Raw genomic sequence first — 2,860 nt, forward strand, 5'->3', positions numbered from 1 at the left:
CAAAGAATGGACGGCCATGATGAGGGACAAGGGGACGGTGGAGATGGGATGAGACCGAGTCAAGCGGGAGACAAAGTCAATCAAGGAGAACGTAAGGACTTAGAATGGTATGCATGAAAACCAGCTTCTTCTCTCTCTTCGATGGCCATTTCGCCACCACTCTCTATGTTATATATAGCTCCCTCCACCACAATCTCATAGCAACACTCTTTTTTTTTGTGAAGAATCATAGCTACACTCACTGCTGATTACTCGCCATAGCCATCCCTGGTCTTCTCCCACGTTCCTGCTCGCCATAGCCATCCCATTCCTGCTCGCCATCACCGTCCCTGATCAACACCCAGCAGCAAACAGCAAATCTTCAGCCCCGCTCCCTCCATGGATCCCCCCTCTCTCCTTCCTCTCAAACAGTTTAGCTCCCCCGGGATCATCCTCTCTTCCTGCTTCGCCCTCCTCGGTGCCCTCTTCCTCTACCGTTTCCTCCTCAGCCTGCGCTTTAAGCGTCCTCCCGGCCCTCCCCGCTTGCCCTTGGTGGGCAACTTTTTGCAGTTCCGCAGCGGCCTCACTCCTAGAAACTTGGCCGAGTTGGCTAAGCGCTACGGCGATGTCTGCCTGCTGCGCCTGGGCCAGCGCAACGTGTTGGTCGTTTCGTCGCCTGAGATGGCGAAGGAAGTGCTGCAGACTCAAGGAGTGGAGTTTGGATCCCGGGCTCGGAATCTGGTGATGGACATGACCATAGGAAAGGGGCAAGATATGGTGTTTGCGGACTACGGCGAGCACTGGCGCAAGATGAGGCGTATTGCGACTCTCCCCTTTTTCACTAACAAGGTGGTCCAACAGAGCAGACATGGATGGGAAGAGGAGATCGACCTTGCAGTGCGTGACGTCGCAGCCATGAAAGCTGCCACCACCTCTGGGCTTGTGATTAGGCACAGAATGCAGCTGATGATGTACAATATCGTGTACAAAATGATGTTCAACAGGACATTTTCTGGCATGGACGATCCACTTTATGTCGAACTCATGACTCTCAATCGGGAGAACGGGCGCTTGGCTGAGAGCTTCAAGTTCAACTACGGCGACTTCGTGCCCTCTTTCAAGCCCCTTCTACGAGGATATCTGAAAGAGGTGTGGGAGACCAACCAGCGCAGGCTTGCATTCCTGAGAGACGCGTTTCTGAACGAACGCAAGAGGTAAGCCTCTCGTAATCCCACAAGTTTTGCGATGCCAAACGTTTCTTTTAGCAACAGTATATAGAGGAGAATTAAGGCTCATCCGTACCTTGATTTGTGGCAGCAAAAAAGGTGGTGAAAAGATTGGAGTCGATTTCTTCCTGGATGCCCATTTGAAAGGAGAGATCAGCGAGACCAGTGTCCTCTACCTTATTCAGAACATGAACGTTGCAGGTATGCTGCAGATGTTAAGCGTGTGAGCCTTATCTTGTTTGATGGATGAAGGATTATGCGTGAAAAGAGTTTGATTATTCTTACTGAGAGATTTCGTGTTGTGTGGAAAGCCATCGAGACGACTCTATGGTCCTCTGAATGGGGAGTTGCAGAGCTCGTGAACAACCCTCGTATCCAGAGAAAGCTCAAAGAAGAGCTAGACGCCGTGCTGGGCAAGGGCGTGCCTCTCACCGAGCCAGATATTCCCAAGTTGCCGTACCTCCAGGCCATTGTCAAGGAGATACTGCGTATGCACATGGTCATTCCCTTGCTGGTTCCACACATGAATTTGCAGGCAGCTAAGCTGGGCGGCTACGACATCCCAGCTGGCAGCAGGCTCCTCGTGAATGCGTGGGGCATCGCCAACAACCCAAAGTATTGGACGAAGCCGGAGGAGTTCCGACCCGAACGGTTCTTGGAGGAGTCCAAAATCGAGCCCAACGGCAACGATTTCAGGTTCATTCCATTCGGATCCGGCAGAAGGAGCTGCCCGGGAAGCATAATAGCATCGCCTGTGGTGGCACTGGTGCTGGGCAAATTTGTGCAGGCCTTCGAGCTGCTGCCACCACCAGGCGTAGACAAGGTCAACATGGCTGAAATGGGAGGGCAGCTAAGTCTCACTCTAGCTGTGAAATCTACTGTCGTGGTGAAACCCCGCGAGAATTAAAGATGCTAATTCTATTGTCCGGTTGAAACTGCCCTAGAATCAGAGCAGCTATCAAAAATCAAACTTCAGTCTCTTCTGGATATCGCATTCAACAATAATTGCAGAGAACCATAATCCATTGAACACTCTATCGGGTTTCCTATCTACACGACGCCAAAAACAGTGTTGTGCAGTTGAAAAGGATGATATCTCAGGCTGTTAGATCTTCTGTCTTACTGAGTTTCCTTCCGCAGCTGCTAGCTCAAAAGAATTTTGGTGCAGTATGTCTTTCTGTGAGCTGAACTTTTTTATAGGTCAAGATATAGCACAGTTTATCGATCTGATGCAAAAATTCAAATCGCTTCTCCACAGTCTAAAGGTTTCTTGGATTGTGTTATCGAATAAGATCTTTTACCCTCCCCTCACACCTACAGATGTAATAGATCAGACGTAATATATCTCATATCTTCGTGGAGTATTTTCTGAACCTTTCTGTCTATATAAATGAAATCTAGTCCACGTTGCTTATAAGCAAAAGATGCCTATGTGAAACTAATTGTCTGTTTACCAAGTCAATGATGTGTGATCGCTTTATTTGTGAGTTTGTGCATTGCCAAACCTAATATTACGTCTCATTTATGATGAAATTAGTAGTCCCCCAACTTCCAATCCGTTTACTTTGTTGGGCTGGCCGAAACCAAGATGAAGTTATAGTTTAAGTTTTTGGGATGTAGGTGATCAGCTGCTCAACTATATTGAAATGTCTCAC

The 2,860-nt window shown here is 48.6% G+C and overlaps 1 protein-coding gene across 1 annotated transcript; it reads left to right on the top strand.

Moving 5' to 3' along the window:
• The first annotated feature begins 207 nt into the window (after positions 1-207).
• On the top strand, positions 208-2,553 carry LOC147893589 (trans-cinnamate 4-monooxygenase C4H2-like). Its single transcript, XM_087385685.1, has 3 exons — positions 208-1,193; positions 1,297-1,406; positions 1,517-2,553. The coding sequence occupies exons 1-3, from the start codon at positions 379-381 to the stop codon at positions 2,110-2,112; spliced, it is 1,521 nt and encodes a 506-aa protein (XP_087241811.1). The 5' UTR covers positions 208-378; the 3' UTR covers positions 2,113-2,553.
• The last annotated feature ends 307 nt before the right edge of the window (positions 2,554-2,860 follow it).

Source organism: Dipteris shenzhenensis, chromosome 15 (genome assembly GCF_047967505.1).
Source record: "Dipteris shenzhenensis isolate YYH24624 ecotype China chromosome 15, Dip_SZ_1.0, whole genome shotgun sequence".
Lineage (NCBI taxonomy): Eukaryota > Viridiplantae > Streptophyta > Polypodiopsida > Gleicheniales > Dipteridaceae > Dipteris > Dipteris shenzhenensis.